The sequence below is a fragment of the Trichosurus vulpecula genome, chromosome 4 (assembly GCF_011100635.1).
Source record: "Trichosurus vulpecula isolate mTriVul1 chromosome 4, mTriVul1.pri, whole genome shotgun sequence".
Classification (NCBI taxonomy): domain Eukaryota; kingdom Metazoa; phylum Chordata; class Mammalia; order Diprotodontia; family Phalangeridae; genus Trichosurus; species Trichosurus vulpecula.
Window position 1 is genome coordinate 221,501,155 of NC_050576.1, and position 16,366 is coordinate 221,517,520.

The 16,366-nt window shown below is 40.1% G+C and overlaps 1 protein-coding gene across 1 annotated transcript; it reads right to left on the reverse strand.

The window, feature by feature from the left end:
- Nucleotides 1-869: 869 nt before the first annotated feature.
- BIRC5 (baculoviral IAP repeat containing 5) lies at nucleotides 870-16,159 on the reverse strand. The gene is made up of 4 exons (XM_036757159.1): nucleotides 15,960-16,159; nucleotides 10,364-10,473; nucleotides 6,106-6,223; nucleotides 870-2,168 (listed from the first exon to the last, which is right to left on the reverse strand). Exons 1-4 carry the CDS (start codon nucleotides 16,068-16,070, stop codon nucleotides 2,079-2,081), a joined length of 429 nt encoding a protein of 142 aa, XP_036613054.1. The 5' UTR covers nucleotides 16,071-16,159; the 3' UTR covers nucleotides 870-2,078.
- Nucleotides 16,160-16,366: the final 207 nt, after the last annotated feature.

Sequence of the window (16,366 nt, forward strand, 5' to 3'; positions counted from 1 at the left end):
AAGTTTTTCTTAACAACTTTAGAGTGGCAACTTCTGCCAGATAAGACACTTTTCTCTTCACACATTAGTGATTTGCATAGGTCTTCATTAACAACAGGCTTTAGAATAGTATGCTTACTTTTAAATAAGAGTTTGTAATGTCCTGGAATTTACAATACAGAAAAATGAAGCCACATCAAAACCTCTGAATGATGCCCTATGCTTAATAAAAATAGGAGTGGAAATTTAGTTTTCCCATATCTACTGCTGCACCTCCTCTTTAAATTATGCAAAGCAGCTAAGTACATCTATCTAAACTTAAAACTTTTCGATAATTCACCTTTCCTGAAGAGCTATTTAAGTGTTTTGGTTTAATATCTCAGCCCATGCCAGTCTGCAAGAGTAAATTAAAATGGCAGTCTTTCAGGAAGCATCTATTTAGCTCTTACTGTGTGCAATGCTCTGGTACATGCTGGGGGAGACAAAATAGACATAGTCCCTTCCCTCAAACAGCTTACATTCTAAATGTCAACAAATGATTCAACAGAGTAGGTTAAGTTGAAAGCAAGATTTGCCATAGAAAAACAGCCAAAGTTGAAAACGTATCATACTTTTTTTGTTGGTGCTATGAGCTGGCATAGTATATGAACTATAGCTCATTTTTTTCCCCTAATCTTATACCTACCACAATAATAAATCTGAATTTTCAAATGTTAGCTGATGATGCAGCTCTAAAGAGTGTGACCAGAACCCAAGTGCCATGAATTTTACGACCACAGAGATGCAGAGAGGGAGTACCAATGTAAAAATGCAACGGAACAAAAATATGTGTTCTAATCCAGTTTAAAAAAAAATCCATGCGACTATACTGCATTTGAAAGACAGGTGAATACTGACCTGCTTAGTTTTAATCATTACTGAAAAAGTAATAGAAACAATAACATAAAGCAGTCCTCACTAGACACATTTCAAATATTCCATACTATCCATCACCACCATTATCCACAGACATACTCCCATGTAAAGTACTAGGTACTTTGGGAATTGTTCTGGGGGGAAAGAACAGCAGTGTGCCCAGACCTTGGAAAAGGCTTGTTTGGCATTATGGGAATTTGATTTTGCAGAGGTTGTGCAACTTTTCCATTGTAATTAGCTTCTTTTAACAAATGAAATCAAAGCAGGAGAGTACTCTTCGTACCTTTTACGATGCTGCAGCTATTTGAAAGAGACTCAATTACAAACATCAACTAAGAGAATGAGTGCTGGGGTTTTTTTTAAGGCATTATTTCTCTGTATTTGAGATTGTTGAATCATAAAATGTATTTACTAGTACTTATACAAAAAATGGGTATTGCTACAAATAGCCAAACTGCTAATCTATAAAATACATGGCATCATTCAAAGGTTTTGTTAAGTGATGCGATTTTGTTCAGGTCTTGTGTGGGAAGCATTCATATTCCTGATAGGATAAAACAAAGGCAACAAACAGTACCTTCAAAAGGTCATTATGATAAATGAACTAATATTCAAATTGCTTTATGTACAATGTAAAAGTGGTACAATATAAATCCAAAGTAGTATTATACAAAGTATAAAAATATGGCATCCTTAATGAACCAATTGTATATTTACCATGGGATTATGAATTCACCCACAAACAGAACATTTTTACCCTCAAATCCCAGGATGTAGAGATAGAAAATCAGACAACAAATGGTTACTATAACAGTACTAGCTATGAGAAAGTTTGTCAGTCATGAATAGCAATATGAGAATGGATTCAGTGCTGTTAGTCCCTTCTACCTCTCACCAGGTTTCTATCTAGTACCTGGCAAGGTCAGGGGGAAGCAATATAAAAATACAAAAATAGTTCAGAAAAAGATAGAAGTCACCAACGCCATAGACACTAGCTGGACAAGATGAAATCAAGCTGCACCTGGCACCATCTTCAAGCAAAAAATAGCTGATGAAATCTAACTCAAATTTCCAAAGTTCTCCTCTGTTGTAAGGCATCATTAAGCAGTTCCACATGAATATTTGGAGAATAGGCCTACAAAATACTGATTAAGCTGTGGGATAAGATATCAAGGAGAGAGGAGTTATTCCAATGCAGCCAGTTGCTCAATGGCACGCCGTACTTCCTTTGCACGCTCTTCAAATTCAGTTCTTTTCCGGGAGGTTTCCTTTACCTAGAGCAAAGTAACAAGATATTATAATGGTACAAAAAGCTTCAAGCTCATCTCAGGAGCTAAACAGAAATATTTTCTAGGACTTCAATAAGCAAGATAGTCAAATACACAGAGACAATGCTTGATAAGAGATAAGTCTCTTTGTTCATTCATCAACTTTATCATTTTTATGAAGAAACCCAGAGCATCTCCCACTGCAAGAATCAAAAGCCAGTCTACTAAGACAGACTTTAGTGGCAAGAAAAGTACTTACTACAAAACAGAAATCTCCCTAAAACACTGAGATGCCTCTTTGGATTGGAGGGCATTCTATTTCCTCATCATCCATTCCATCCTGCCCTGAGGCTTCACTCTCCTGAAACTCAAGGACACACTGTCTACCCACATCCTTGACCTCTGAAATATCTGACATCGCGCCCACTGTCACCAGCTCCTTATACTTCCTCCTCCTCTTTTCTAGCACATATCGCAGCAATCTAGCTCTTCTCTCAAACCTCTTCTATTCTCATCACTGACTGCTCTTCTTTGCTTTACAAAGGAGTACTGAGGCAAGGTGAAGAAAACCACAGATACATCCAGCTGTTTCCCAAACCCTGTCCTCAGGAATTAATCCATTCTCACAAGTGCTAGCGTTCTTCCCAATCTCCCATGTCTGTAAGCGGCACTGAGACTCTCTCGTTGCCCAGGATTGTCCTGCGCTCATCGCCTCTCTTCAAAGTCGGCATCAAATTCACCACCAAGCTTTGCTCAATTATTCTTTATGCTCTCCCTCTTCATTCTACGGGGAGGAGGGGAAGGAAGTGGGCCCCTTTTAGGAGAGGAAAAGTGAAATGTATGTACTACTTTAAAAAATGTTCTTTACATATTCACGTAGTCTAGGGCAATAAAAATGTATTTTTTTATAATTTGGTCTGCTCAAAAAGTTGAGATCTTTATCTATTAAACTGAAAAGAAAATATTCAGCTAATCAGAATTTACTTGATTAATTTTTTAAATTTTTTATTTATTTTAAACTTAAATATTAAACAAGATGGTGGGGGGGCGGGGAGGACATTTCCACATTTCCATACACACAGCAGAATATAAAGCAAGGATTCAATATAAAACCATACATTTCTATTTAAGACTATTTACTTTTTTTAAAACTATGCAATAAATGCTACACGTTGTTTTCAAAGCTACCCAGCTTTTCTGTGCTTCCTTCCAAGTTTTCTTTTGTTCTCTATAGTGAACTTTTTCTCCCTCCCTTCCCACCTAGCCCTAGAGAAGGCTACAACTAAACACAAACACACACACACACCCCTAAGACTATACATATTTCTCTTTGTCACTTCTTTCTCTTGAGGTAGATAGCATCTTCCTTCATAGATCCAAGTCTTTCCTGTTTTTCTAAAACCAACTAACTCATCATTTCTGATAGCACAGTAGTATTCATCACAATCATATACCACAACTCATTTAGCCATTCCCCAGTTGAAGGGCATCTATCACTTTAACTAATCTGATAGGTATAAGATGACAAGCTTGAAAACCATCTGGCAGAAATTAGGCATGCACCATTATCTTAAACCATGTACCAAGAGATGGTCAAAATGGACACATGACTAAGATAGAAAGGAAGATATCACAAGAAAATTAGAAGAACATGGAACACATCACCTATCAGACTCACGGACAGGAGAACAATTTATGAATAAACAAGAGATAGACAGCATTGTGAGGTGTAAAATGGCTAATTTTGATTATATTAAATGTAAAAGTTCTCATACAAATAATACCAATGTAGCCAAGATTAGAAGGAAAGTAGAAAATTAGGGGAGATTTTTCAGACAGTCTCTCAAATAAAGGTCTCATTTCTCAAATATACAAAGACTTTTGTCAAGTTTCTAATACAAGTCATTCCCCAACTGACAAATGGTCAAAGGATAAGAACAGACAGTTTTTTGATGTAGAATAAAGTACAGATAGTCATATGAAAAATGCTCTAAATGATTGTTGATTAAAGAAATACAAATTAAAACAACTGAGATATCATCTTACATCTATCAAATTGGCTCAAATGACAGAGGCCCTTCAATTGGGGAATGGCTAAACAAGTTGTGGGATACGATTGTGATGAATACTACTGTGCTATAAGAAATAATGAGTTAGCTGGTTTTAGAAAAACATGGAAAGACTTGGTCTATGAAGGGAGATGCTATCTACCTCCAGAGAAAAAGGTGACAAGGACAAATATGAATAGTCTTAGGGGTGTGTGTGTGTGTGTGTGTGTGTGTTCGTGTTTAATTGTAGCCTTCTCTAGGGCTAGGTGGGAAGGGAGGGAGAAAAAGTTCACTGTAGAGAACAAAAGAAAACTTAGAAGGAAGTACAGAAAAGCTGGATAGCTTTGAAAACAATGTGTGGCATTTGTTGCATAGTTTAAAAAAATAGTCTGAAATAGAAATGTATGGTTTTATATTGAATCTTTGCTTTATATTCTGCTGTGTACATGGAAATGTCCTCTTTTCCCCCCGATTTTATATTTCAGTTCAAAATGAATAAAAAAACCTTGCAGTCTATTTACATCAACCATACTTCACTCCGTTGCCTTTTAGGAGGCTCCCAATTATGACTCCTCACAAACTCTGGTTTTCTTTGAGTCATAACAATATAGCTATACTAAGTTTATGAATTGAATACAATCCTCTACACAGTTTTATTTTTAAAGACCTCCATTCTATCTGTCCAACCTTATTTTTTACAGGTCAACTTCAGGCCAATGTCTTCACTATCCCTAGAACTCATATTTTCATCATTTCTTCTAAGCCATTGGACATGGTGATTTTCAGAATGCACTCCCCATAGTCTTCAACAATCTAAAACACTGTATTGCCTTCAAGATCTAGGTCAAGTAGTCTCTCCTCTTTAAATCACTGCCCCATGGAATTCCACTTTCCATTTACTTTATTAGTGATTGTGAGATGTGGGAGGCACAGGACTGCCCAGCATGATGTGCAGGCATCAAATCACAGCAGCAAAAAAGGAAATGTGTAATGCACAAATCTAGAGACATCTCCATCCCAAAGGTGCAAACGGACTATCTGTGCCCGACCTGTGGTAGAGCCTTCTTCCAAACTCATATTGGACTGATCAGCCACAGTCAAACACACTGTACCTTGACCCTAACAATGTGATGTCACTGCTCTTCTTCGAGTATGAAAGACAAACAGCAACTGGGATGTGCGCGTTGAAATTTGATACAGACAACACAAGAGGATTGAATTCAAATTAGAGAATCATGGAATTTTAGCGCTAATATTAACCTCTTAGAGATCATCTACTACAACATCTTCCTCCTAGAGTAGACCTGTACGACTTGTAAACTTCTTCAGGCCACAGATAGACTAGAGACAGACTGACAATGGCTGGTTGCCACGGGACACATGACAAACAGGAGAGTGTGCAGTGGCAACTCTACATTTTTCGCCGGTTGCCTGAAATCCTTTGGTGGCCGCGAGTAACTTGCAGGCCATATGTTGTATAGGCCTGTCCTAGAAAATTTCTCTAAGATTTTGATTCCCCAATTTACTCATGGTCACAACTGGTTAGTGTTAAAATGTGGATCAGGAGTCAGATATTGACTCCTAATCTGTTCTTTTTTATTACAATAGTTCAAATTCATCTCATAACATGGAAGTCCCTTTTAATGTATCCTACATGCTTCAGGTTGCTTGAGAAGATACGTTATAACAGGTATTGCCACTCTATCTGATACTTAGGTGTCTTATTCACTAGTTCTTTTACATGTGTAAATGTGTACTATTTGGTTTCCCCAAGAAGACTGAAGCACCTTAAGGACAGGGTTGGTTACTTCTACATCCTCAAGGCACAGAGTAGATGTTCAATAAGAAAAGCTAAATAGGGTTCACACTTAAGTGGGATTTTGAGCTATACATACAATCATGTTTTTGGCTCTTTCTTTGTCCAATTTCAGAAACTCTTCGAGTGTTAAATCTTCAATCTTCTTCTTAATGCTGATGAAGGCACAGCTAGGTGCGTGCTTTTTATGTTCCAACCTAGCAAATGAATACAGAATATCAAGAGAAAGAAATCTAGATATAAAATAAAAGTTATGTTTAGGATGTCAGATTCTACAGTCTATTATTAACACCTCATTCTATATAACCTGTTTCCCAAGTTCATCAAAACCATACTTTTGGTTGCCAACACAAATTTATATTAAAAAGAAATAAAAATCTTTGCCTTGGGACATTTACAATTTAATGGGGCTGGGAGATAAAATAAGTATACAAATGAGGAAACAAGACAGAATGCAGTAAGGGAAAAGTAAACATTTAGACAAAATGTTATAAGAAATTTGAGGGAGAGATTATTTTCCATTGAAGACATGTAGGAGATCAGAGATTGCTTCATAGAAGTGGTACCTGCTTTAAAAAGAGGTTTCAACAGGCAAAGAGAACATTCCAGGCAGAGGGACAGCCTGTACAAATAAACATTAAACAGAAGAGGTCAAATTATGTCTAAAGAACAAAGAAAAGTCCAGATATGGGTGGAATATAAAATAAAGTATATGAAGGGAACTAGAGCAAATTAAAGTTGGAAACATAAGCTGAAGCCAGACTGTTAATGTCTTTAAAAACAGACTGAAGAATTTGGGTCTATCTTATAGAGAAAGAGCCATTGAAGGGTTTTAAGCAGATCATTGACAAAGTCAGGCCTATGTAGAAGATTACTTTTCCAACTATGGCAAGGAAAGAGAAGACAGAGATTGGAGGCAAGGACACCAGCAAGGAAGATATTACAATACTCCAGGAAAGAGGTTGACTAAGGTGCTGCAAGTAGGAATAGAGAGAAAAGAAGAGATGTAAAGGACACTGTGGAGGTAAAAATTCAAGAGATCTTGAATGCGGGGGGTCCTTTTTTAGAAAGAGTTCAAAAATAACTCCAAAGTTTTAAACCCAGGTCATTATGAAGACTGGCAAATTGGGAAGAGGGAAAGTTTTAGAGGGAAGATAATTAGTTCAGTTTGAAACTTACAGAGCTGGAGGTAGTGATGGAACCTGAAAGTAGAAATATCTAGCAGACAAAAATACAGCACTGGGGAGGAGCTCAAGTGAGAGATTAATGATGGAGATATGTATTTGGGAGTCATATGCAAAAAAGTGATAATTGATGCCAATAAAAAAATGAATAATGAGATAACCAAGTGAGAATACGTAGAGAGGAGAGGGAGATATTCCCACCCCCAGCCCCAGCCCCAACACACACAAGGGCAAAAAGGAAAATAGATAACCAGTAAAAATAAGCAAAGACTTAAGAGGTAAGCCTGAGTCAAAAAGAAAGGAATGAAAGAAGGAAGGGATGAAGGAGAAGGAAGGAGAAGAAGAAGAGGAGGAGGAGGAGAAGGAAGAAGAAGGAGTCTCTCTTGAGAAGGTCCATTCTTCTTTCCCTGATAGAATTATCTGTATAGAGATGCTAATTGAATCCATGCAATCCCTGAGCAAAATAGTCAGTGGGAGAAGTGGGCCTATGACAAATTATGGGGAATAGGGAAGAGACCAACAGTTAGCAGCTATGATCTGGATAAAGATGCAGCAAAGGGGACTAGGGAGCAATCAGATGAATATAGGTCAAAAACAGGTCAAACTGAAAGCAAAGAAATTTATTAGCATGCTAACAAAGACTGATAGCAGCTTCAGTTTGCTAAAGTATATATTGTTTTTTATTTATAACTTTTCAGCACCACTTAAAATATATAGATAATCAGGTACATTCTATGGCCATTAGGGAGAGATAAGTAAAGAAGAGGTATAGAGGAAGGAGTCAGTCAAAGGAGAAAAGGGGAATATTTGGAATACAATTGGAAGGATTTATCATCACAATAACAAAACATTCCCAGTTCAGGGATAAGAAAGAAAAGGTAAGGAAATGTTTCATACTACTGGTTAACAAGTCCACCTAAGAAGAGGGTTGAGGTAAACGATATAAGAAAACTACAGGCATCTATTTTCTAAGGACAACTAGTTGTTACAATAGTGGATGAGACCATCTGCTTTACTGGATCCTTGCATAGTTTTTAAAATTTTATTTCTCCTTCAATAGCAGTTCGGAATTTTCCACTATTGCCATCAGGGGTTTGTTGGATTTCTACATTATTATAAACGATTGCAGTTCCTATCCTCCCTCTTCCAAGAATTTCCAAATCAATTTATCCAGCCCTCATCTCCCTCCTAAGCTACAAACTTCAATCCCAAACTGACTATTAAACATTGCAAATTGTATGTCCCATAAATGTCCCACCATATATTCAACTTTTATTTCATTATCTTTCCCTCAAAGTTTTCCTAACTTCCCTATCATGGTCGAAGATATCACAATCCTTCCAGTCACCCAGGCTTACCACCTAGATGTTATCCCTCACTTCTCACTCTCTCATCCTCTATAAACAGTCTGTTGCCAAGTCCTATTTTAAATTTTTTTTGGGGGGGGGGAGCAATTGGGGTAAAGTGATTTGCCCAGGGTCACACAGCTAGTAAGTGTCTGAGGCGGCAGTTGAACTCAGGTCCTCCTGACTACAGGGCTGGTGCTTTTCCCACTGTGCCACCTAGCTGCCCCTTTATTTTACCTTTTTAACATTTCTTGTATATACCCTCTTCTCTCTTCTGACACAGCCACCACTTTGGTGCAGTCCCATATCACCTCATACCTAGTCTATTGTAACAGCCTGTTGGTTGGTCTTCCTGCTTCAAGTCTCTTCCCTCTATAATCCATCCTTCACTCAGCTGTCAAACTGATCTTAAAGGGAAGGCGAACAGAAGGGAATAAGCATTTATATAGCACCTATTATGTGTCAGGCACAGTGCTAAGTGCTTTACAAATATTATCTCATTTCAGCCTCACAACAATCCTGAGAGGGAGGGGTTGTTATCCCCATTTTACAGTTGAGGAAACTGAGACAGACAGAGGTTAAGTTATTTGCTTAAGGCTATAGAGTTACTAAGTGTCTAAGGCCAAATTTGAACTCAGGTCTTCCTGACTTTAGGCCCAGCCCTCTCTCCACTGTACCATATAACTGCCCAAAAGGATAATTTTGCCTTTCTTTGTATCCCCAAAAGTTATACCTGGGCATACTTTTAATAAAAGCTTTTAATAAATGCTTGTTGGCCTGACTTGACAATAGCCTTCTAAGTGGACACCATACCTCAAGTTTCTTTCCTCTAGAATCCATCTTTCAGACAGTTGATTAAGTGGTATTACTAAAACACATGTCTGATCATATCACTACCTCATTCACTAAGTTCCAGGGGCTTTCTATTATGTGTAGAATCAAATAAAATCTCTTCTGTTTGGCATCTAAAGAGCTTTACAACCTGACAATCTTTTAAGCTTTCTTTCACATTTCTCTCCTGCACACACTCTACAATCCAAACTAGCCTTGCTCTTCCTTACACACACAACATTCCATGTCTTATCTCTATGCTTTTTCACAAACTGTCCTAGAATGGACTCTACCTTCACTTCCACCTTTTATAATCCCCAGTTTCCTTCAAAGCTCAACTTGAATACCACCCTCCTACTTGAGGCACTTCCTGATCCTCCAGTTTCCAAAGTATCCCCTGCAAACAACTACGTATTTTTTAAAAATATACTTGTATGTAAACACGCTTTTCCCCCCTACAGAACATAAACTCTGTGAGGACAGGGATTGCTTCATCTTTGTTTTTGTAACTCTACCCACCAGTACAGTATCTGGAACAGTAAGCACTTGAAAACACTTGTTAATTTTCCACATGACAACCTTTCAGATACTTAAAGATTGCTATCATCCTGCCCCTCTAATATCCCTGGCCTCTTTAATCATTTCCATACAATACATTGTAACTGAATATGAATAGAATACGTGATTGAATATGAAATAAAATATACATCGTGATTCTTTATATTTCATAAGAGTGAAATATTTAATTGGATAAGAAGAACTTAATGTGGATCAAACAAACTACCAAGATGCTGCTTTCTCATGAATAAAAGTTTTACATTTCACAAATAAAGCTATATGGCAGCTAATGGAGCCTGAAATTACATTCATTGTCCTGCAAAATAAAAATCACTTTTCAAAACAAGAGTTAAGATTTAAGAGTAAGGAGTATGATTCTGATGCAGCGCAAGGCTAGGTCAGTCTGACAAGGACTTACATAGGATCATCCTCTGGCTCCCAACCCTCTAGTTCCTTGAAACAGAAGAAGCACTGGGCTAAATCAGGCTCATTTTCACTTGGGCAATGGATGAACCCAGCTTCAGCCATCTGCAAAACAAAGTAGGTCAGGATAGTTGAGAAACCAAAGAGAACTATCTCTAGCATCTCTTCTCCTTAAGAACACAGAGCTCCAGAGAGCCAGGAGATCAAGCAGGTAGAGTATAGAGTACCAGTCTTCTTTCTAGTTTTGGGCATAGTGGTAAACTGGATCCCAAAGTGTCTCTATCTAGACAGGTAAGGGGCTATGCCTTACCAACTCTAAAAAGGAAGGGAAAGGAAAAGCAAAGAAAGAATTCCTGAGTCTTGGAAACACTCCAAAATAAGTAAGGATCTTTGTTGGGATTTGGGGGTATGAAGAATGGGAAAAGACATGAGTTTCAGAACATTACCTTTTTTGGGGGTCACATGTAAAGGTGGCAGAGTTGAAGGATGGGAAGCCATCATCTGAGTATAGATGGAAGAGTACTGAACTAAGAGTCACAAGTCTCAGGCTCCACTCTTTACTGAGCGCTCTTTTTAGCTCTTTAACTATGTAAAGACCCATTCCGTGTCTTAGTGTCCTTCTTTAATGATAACAACAATAAAGATGATGATGGCTAGCATTTATATAGAGCCTACTATGTGCCAGGAGCTTTGCAAATATTATCTTGTAGATTTTTTTTTTAGAAAAATTCATCTGGAAAAATGAAAAGTCAAGAGTCTCAAGGGAATCAACGAAAAAAAGACTGGGAAGGAAGGGGGCCTAACAGTACCGGATTTCAAAATATACCACAAATTGGTACTGGTTAAGAAATAGGTTGATCTGAGGAACAGATTAGGTACATAACATACAGAAGCAAATGAACACAACCACCAAGTGTTTGACAAATTCAAGGATAATGCAGCAAGAACTCACTATTTGATAAACAACATCTTGAACAAATTAACAAGTTCAAAAAAAAATTAGCGGAATAGGGAAGAAATTACCTGCCAAGTTTATAGCTAAGAGAGGAGTTCATGACCAATCAAGAGACAGAGAGGTTCATAGGAGGGAAAACAGTTCATTTTGATTACATAAAACTAAAAAGTTTTTGTGTAAACAAAACAGCTAAAATTAGAAGAAAAGCAGGAAACTGGGACAGAAGTGGGTGGGGGTGGGGAGGATGCAGAAAATTTCTTTGGTAAAGGTCTCATTTCTAAACTATATAGGATATGAATCATATATATCAGGGCTGTCCAACCTTAGGTTTTTATTGAAACAATAGACAACACATTTTGATTTGCCATTTTAGTGAGAGCGCTACGGTAGCTCGGCTTTCTTTACTAAAGCATTATGTAAATTTCTATGCTTGTAGGTGGCCGCATTTTGGACAGTACTGATATATATGAAGGGATATGAATAGGCAGTTTACAGAGGAAGAAATCAAAACAATAAGCATATGAAAAAATGCTCTAAATCAATAATTAGAGAAATACAAGTAAAATCAACTCTGAGGTACCACCTTATACACATCAGATTGGCTAAGATGACAAAAAGGGAAAATGACAAGTATACTGGTGGTTATATGGGAAAACAGGCACATAATGCATTGTTGAGGGAACTGTGGACTAACACAACTCTTTGGGAAAGCAATTCAGAACCATGCTCAAAATGCTACAAAAATGTGCAGACCCAGCAACATCACAATTAGGGCTATACCCCAAAGGTCAAAATATTTACAGCAGCCCTTTTTATGGTGGCAAAGAATTGGAGACTGAGGGGATGCCCATAAACTGGGAAATGAGTTATGGTATACAAATGTGATGGAATACTATTATGCTGTAAGAAATAATAAAAGGGATGATTTCAGAAAAACCTGGAGTTACATGAACTGATGCAAAGTGTGTCAGCAGAACAATCTACACAGTAACAGCAATATTATAAAAATACTCAACTTTGGTAATTTACTTGGTAATTTGGATCAACACAACCACTACAATTTCAAAGGACTCTTGAAGAAACATGCTATGCACCTCTAGAGAGAGAACTTGATGGACTTAAGAGTGCAGATCGAAGCTTCTTCTTTTTTTGATGGGGGGAGGGGATGGGACACATGGCTAATGTATAAATTTGTTTTGTATAATTAACATGTGTAATAGGTTTCGTTTTTCTTACCTTTTCATTGGGGAAAGAGGTGGTAGAAGGGAGAGAATTTGGAATTAAAAAGAAAACTATGTGCTTCAAAAAAACAAAAAAAATTCAAAAACTAAACATAAAAATCCCCAAAACAAATATTATCTCATTTGATCCACACAATAATCCTGCCAGGTAAATGTTATTACCCCCATTTTACAGTGGAAGAAACTGAGGCAGAGGTTAAATGACCCACCCTGACTCCTACAGCTAATGTCTGCAGGCCCAGAGCTCTACCTACTGTGTCACCTAGCTGCTGCTTTATTAAAAAGAAACAGGATAGAGGGGGTGGAGCCAAGATGGTGGCTGGAAAGCAGGGACTTAACCTAAAGCTCTCCCCCAGGACCCTCCAAACACCTATAAAAATGGTTCTGAACAAATTCTAGAACTGCAATACCCACGAAATAGCAGAGGGAAGCAGGGCTCCAGCCCAGGACAGCCTGGATGGTTGCTGGGTAAGGTCTATGACATGGAGCTGGCAGCGCAGCAGAGCCAAGCCCAGCATGGATCGCCACGGGACCAACCAGACCCAGAGCCCGGCGGAACAGGCCCTGGCCCTGAATCCGTGAGCTGTGGCAGTTACCAGACTTCTCAACCCACAAACACCAAAGACAATAGAGAAGGTTAGTGGGAAATACTTCGGGGACAGAGTGAAAGGAGTTCACAGTTCAGCCAATGAGCTAGGATTAAAACCAAGAATCACCTACCCAGCAAAACTGAGTATCATGCTGCAAGGCAAAGTATGGACTTTCAATAAAATAGAGGACTTGCAAGCTTTCTCAGTGAAAAAGACCAGAGCTGAACAGAAAATCTGACTTTCAAACACAAGAATCAAGAGAAGCATGAAAAGGTAAACAAGAAAGAGAAATCATAAGGGACTTGCTAAAGTGGAACTGTTTTGTTTACATTCCTACATGGAAAGATGATGTGTGTAATTCATGAGACTGAGGTCTGAGAGACTGAGTATTAGGGTAGCTGAAGGGGGGATATATATATATATATAGAGAGAGAGAGAGAGAGAGCACTAGAGAGAGAGAGAGAGAGAGAGAGAGAGAGAGAGAGAGAGAGCGCGAACGACCACAAGGTGAGCTGAATATGAAGGGATGATATCTAAAACAATAAAATCAAATTAAGGGATGAGAGAGGAATATATTGAGAGAGGGAGAAAGGGAGGGATAGAATGGAGTAAATTATTTTGCATAAAAGTGGCAAAAAAGCGAAGTTCTGTAGGAAGGGAAGAGGGGGCAGGTGAGGGGGAATGAGTGAATCTTGCTCTCATCAGATTTGACCTGAGGAAGAAAAAACATACACACTCAATTGGGTATCTTACCCCACAGGAAAGAAGGAGGAAGGAGATAAAAAAGAGGAGATGACAGAAGGGAGGGCAGACGGGGGAGAAGGTAATCAAAAACAAACACTTTCAAAAAGGGACAGGGTCAAGTGAGAAAACTGAATCAAGGGGGATAGGACAGGAAGGAGCAAAATATAGTCTTTCGCTACATGAGTATTGTGGAAGGGTTTTACCTAATGATACACATGTGGCCTATGTTGAATTGCTTGCCTTCTTAGAAAGGGTGGGTGGGAAGGGAAGAGGGGAGAGAATTTGGAACTTAAAGATTTAAAAGCAGATGTTAAAAAAAAGTTTTTGCATGCAACTAGCAAATAAGATATACAGGCAATGGCACATAGAAATCTACCTTGCCCTATAAGAAAGTAAGGGAAAAGGGGATGGGGGGGGTGGGGAGTGGGGTGACAGAAGGGAGGGCTGACTGGGGAACAGAGCAATCAGAATATATGCCATCTTGGAGTGGGGGGGGGGGTAGAAATGGAGAGAAAATTTGTAATTCAAACTCTTATGAAAATCAATGCTGAAAACTAAAAATATTAAATAAATTTTTAAAAAAGTAAAAGAAAAAAAAAGAAACAGGATAGCTAAAAATGAGGGAGGTAAGGCACCCCACAGGCAGAAAACGTAGTACCATATATTAATGTAATGAACATGATCACAGAAAGTCTGATCATCCTCTTTACAAAAAAAAAGAATGAGCTGGGTTAGATGACTTCAAAGGTCTCTTCCAATTATAAGGCTCTGTAATCCCTAAAATGATTAAAAGCTTCGTAAACTCCTTAAAACAGAAAGGCTTCATGACAGAATTAACTACCACTAGGAAAAGGGTACTAGACGCCTTCCTATGTCAGGAGCCGGTAAAAGCCCTCTCTGGGACGACCAAGATGTTTTTGCTGATGGGGCTGTCCCTTCCCCCCTGAGGGTGGCAAGGGGCTCAGCGCTGGACTCGAGGGAAACCCAGTTCTACCTCTCAGTAGCAACACCACCTCGGATTCCTTGGACAAGTCACCGGCCTCAAGCGGCAGAATAAAGCGTAGCACTAGATCTAACAGGAGGAGCCCTGTGGCTCTCTGAGCCCCTGCCCGCACCAGAAGCGGTCCCTAGCAATCCTTCTGATGAGGTGCTTGTGCTTGGACCTTAAATTCGAACAGCCTCTGCTTGGGTGCCTGTGCCTGAACCCCAATTCCAAAACATCCAGTTCTCATCCCCAAACACCAAACTGACATGCTTTGCCTTTTAACCCTCTATAAAGATTCCCCCTGCACCTCTTTATGGCTGCAGGTTCCCCAAGAACTCTTGCCCGCTGAGAAAGCATAACAAATCTTTGCCTCCTTGACTTAAAGAAAGCTTGTGTCCGCCAACTCCTTCCAGGCGGCCCTTCCTGGGAACTTTGGTTTGCGATCCCTCCATCCCTGCGTTTCCTTCTCCCCCTCTACAGCTGCGGGTTTTCTGAAATCTATCCGCTCATCATCTCTTACACGCAACAGCATCCATCACACGCAGGTACCACACCCCGTTCAGCCATCCCCCGAGGCTGGGCAACCCCTAGCTTTCCAGCTCTCGACCACCACAAAGAGCCGCTGCAAATAGTGTTGCACGCGCGGGTCTTTCCCCCTTTCTTTGATCTCCGGGGGTAACAGCCCCACGTGTGATATTGGAGGGTGCGCACCACCTGGCAGTGAGCAAAGCATCCTGTAACCCTCAGCACGCGGGGGAAACGGAGTCACTGAGTCCCCAGGAAGGGGCCAGGGCGAGATTGGGAGGCTGTGAAAAAAAATGAGAAAGAGGGGACGAGGAGAGGGAGGGTCGGGCGGTTTGCGGGGCGGGGGGAGGAAACGGAGGATGGAGGTGGGGAGAGGACGAGAAGGGCGAGGGAAGGCGGGGAAAGGTCAAGGGCGAGAAAGAGGTGAGGGAGACCGCGACAAGACCGCAGGGGTGGGGGAAGGGAGAAGGGGGAAAGGGGGCGGGGGTGCAGCCTGAATTAACCGGCCCGGCAGGAAGCAGCGTCCCGCGTGTGCGGCTCATACGTCTCACCCGCTTCGGGGTGCAGGCGCAATCCTCCGTGAAAGGCCAGTTCTGGAAGGTAGAGATGCGGGTATCTAGCTGGTAGAGCTGCCACGTCGGGGGTAGCTGCGAGGCGCTCATTTTGGAGCAGGGAATGTAGACAGTTTCAAACTCAGCCACCGCGCGGCATGCCGGGAGCACCTGGGCTTTCTTCGGTCCATGGCCTCCTGGGAACTGGAGGAGGGACGTCGCGGGGCATGCTGGGGATTGTAGTCACACGCAGACACAGACAGATACACAGACACGCTCTCTCCGCGCGCGTGCGTATGTGTGTGTGTGTGTGTGTGTGTCTGTGTGTCTGTGTCTATGTGTGTGTGTGTGTGTGTCTCTCTCTCTCTCCCTGTGTTTGTCTGTCTCTCTCTCTCTTTTCTACCGCT